The sequence below is a fragment of the Penaeus vannamei genome, chromosome 35, assembly GCF_042767895.1.
Source record: "Penaeus vannamei isolate JL-2024 chromosome 35, ASM4276789v1, whole genome shotgun sequence".
NCBI classification, from domain to species: domain Eukaryota; kingdom Metazoa; phylum Arthropoda; class Malacostraca; order Decapoda; family Penaeidae; genus Penaeus; species Penaeus vannamei.
In genome coordinates, this window is record NC_091583.1 from 20,909,313 (window position 1) to 20,911,727 (window position 2,415).

The 2,415-nt window shown below is 47.3% G+C and overlaps 1 protein-coding gene across 1 annotated transcript; it reads left to right on the forward strand.

Annotated features, from left to right (window-relative positions):
• Window positions 1-67: 67 nt before the first annotated feature.
• Window positions 68-2,194, forward strand: LOC113820816 (dnaJ homolog subfamily B member 4). The gene has a single exon (XM_070114207.1). It carries the CDS (start codon window positions 188-190, stop codon window positions 1,250-1,252), a length of 1,065 nt encoding a protein of 354 aa, XP_069970308.1. The 5' UTR covers window positions 68-187; the 3' UTR covers window positions 1,253-2,194.
• Window positions 2,195-2,415: the final 221 nt, after the last annotated feature.

Genomic DNA, 2,415 nt, shown 5'->3' on the forward strand with positions numbered 1-2,415 from the left:
TTGGAACATGAACGAACATTCTCGAAAAGACTAGTGTGTTCGTTGCGTACGTATATATCAGCGAGCTCACGCCTCGAGCCTCAGTTACAAACAAGAAGAGTAAGAGAAAAGACGTTAGTGCTTATACCCAAGCAACCTACAATATCTTTTATTTATAGTGCATACTTGATCGGAAACACAAATCAAGATGGGTAAAGATTACTACAAGATCCTCGGCCTCTCCAAGGGTGCCTCTGAGGAGGATATCAAGAAGGCCTACAGAAAAATGGCCCTCAAGTATCATCCAGACAAGAACAAATCAGCTGATGCCGAGGAAAAATTTAAATTAGTTGCAGAAGCCTACGAGGTTCTGAGTGACAAGAAGAAGCGCGATATCTACGACCAATATGGAGAGGAAGGCCTGAAGGGTGGAGTGCCAGGCAGTGGAAGCACCGATGGCACTCACTACACCTACACGTTCTCAGGTGACCCTAGAGCCACCTTCCAACAGTTCTTCGGCACCAATAACCCCTTCAGCCATTTCTTCAACATGGACGTGGACGGCCACGGCACGCATGACGTGTTCGAGGACATGGACGCCGAGGACGACCCTTTCATCAACATGCTGGGTGGCGGGGGGCCTCGCATGGGCGGGGGGACTCGGAGGGCCTTCAGCTTCAACCCCCACGATTCCCCGAGGTTCTACGAGAGCAAGGGTCGTCACCAGGACCCAGCGGTTACCAGGGACCTATACGTGTCCCTAGAGGAGGTCGTCAAGGGCGTCACCAAGAAGATGAAAATCACGAGGAACGTCCTGACGGCGGACGGACGGTCGACGCGGCGCGAGGAAAAGATCCTGACTATCGAGGTCAAGCCAGGGTGGAAGGAAGGCACCAAAATCACCTTCGAGAAGGAGGGTGATCAGTCGCCAGGGAAGATCCCTGCAGACATCATCTTCGTCATTAGGGACAAACCTCATCCTCTGTTCAAGCGCGACGGAGCAAACCTCGTGTATACCGCCAAGTTACCTCTACGCGATGCCCTGTGTGGCACCCGGGTCTCCGTTCCTACCTTGACTGGCCAGCAGGTCACCCTCAACTTTAGCAACGAAGTAGTGAAGCCCCAGACAACCAAGCGTCTCCAAGGATACGGTCTTCCCTACCCGAAGGACCCGACGAGGAAGGGTGACATCATCGTCCACTTCGACATCCAGTTCCCTGCGAATCTCACTGAAAGTGCCAAAGAGATTCTGTCGGAAGTCCTGCCCTTGTAAACAGCAGTTCGAGACAGTTCTCGAAGTCGGGAGGTTGTTCCGAAAATTTGGCCATAAAAGGGGGGTTCCGGTATCCAGAACCGAGTCCATATGTGGCAGCTGTTGAACTGTCGGCGTCGAGCTGCTCTCGGGCAGGGACGGCCGACGACCCTAGAAGGAGGGAACGAGGTCGTGTTCGGTGGGCGGCTGGAAGAGTCACGACCTGCTGCGTGTGGCGGTGTGGTGACCAAGGAGTGAGAGCTCAAGACAATGATAACACACTCTTCCACCTGAAGAGTGAGTGTGAGTGTTGCGTTGCTACGGGATCTCCGGTGTGATACTGTGTATTGTGACGTTAGAAAGACCTTATTATTTATTTTCTCTGCACGAGTGTACGATCATAAGAAGCAATGTGAATGGACTTAAAACAATCCAGAAAGATGCGAAATGGAGGTAACTACGAGTGAAACGAGGCAGCGGCGAGTGAGAGTGAGAGGTGGAGTGGGTGATGCCTGCGTGGTGACGTCATCGCCCGGAAGGTTGGCTGGCACCTACCTGCAGCTGGTGGTCGCTTACCTGTGACGTCATATCTATAAAGGGCACACGCCCCTCCAATTTACTTTTGTTCTTAAATGGTAATACTATAAAAGCGGACCTCTATTCATATCGTGTATTATAACATGCTTCAGTTTCTGTGTCTGAATGTGAATGCATTTGAATACTGCTCTTGTACCAAGAGTCGACTCGAGTCATTGTGTTATTAATTAGAAAATTATCTTAATGTATATATATCATCATTCATTATTATTGCAGAAGATTCTCTGTTTCATTTCTATTTCATGTGAGTGTCTGATGGTTTGGGTCAGGCGTTATTTTGTACAGACAATGATTTATTTTATGACACCAAAGATTCGCTTATATCACTTTTTGTTGGTGTAAGTAAATAAAGTTATCTATTTTGTACCTCAGTCTTTCAGTTTTCCCTTTTAAGCCTATGTGAAATGATACAATATATAACTAGCCTTGGAAGAATATACCAATGTTAAAAATAAAGGTAAGAAAATATCAAAGAATATCAAATGTATATATGCTAAAAAAAATATTTATCTATCTACATAAACACATATATGTAATATATATACAAAGCACAGTGTTGTAGCTCGACTAAGCACAGATTAGATGGT

Bases quoted from the DNA above. Each gene is read 5' to 3' on its own strand.
- LOC113820816 (XM_070114207.1), top strand. From the start codon at position 188: ATGGGTAAAGATTACTACAAGATCCTCGGCCTCTCCAAGGGTGCCTCT.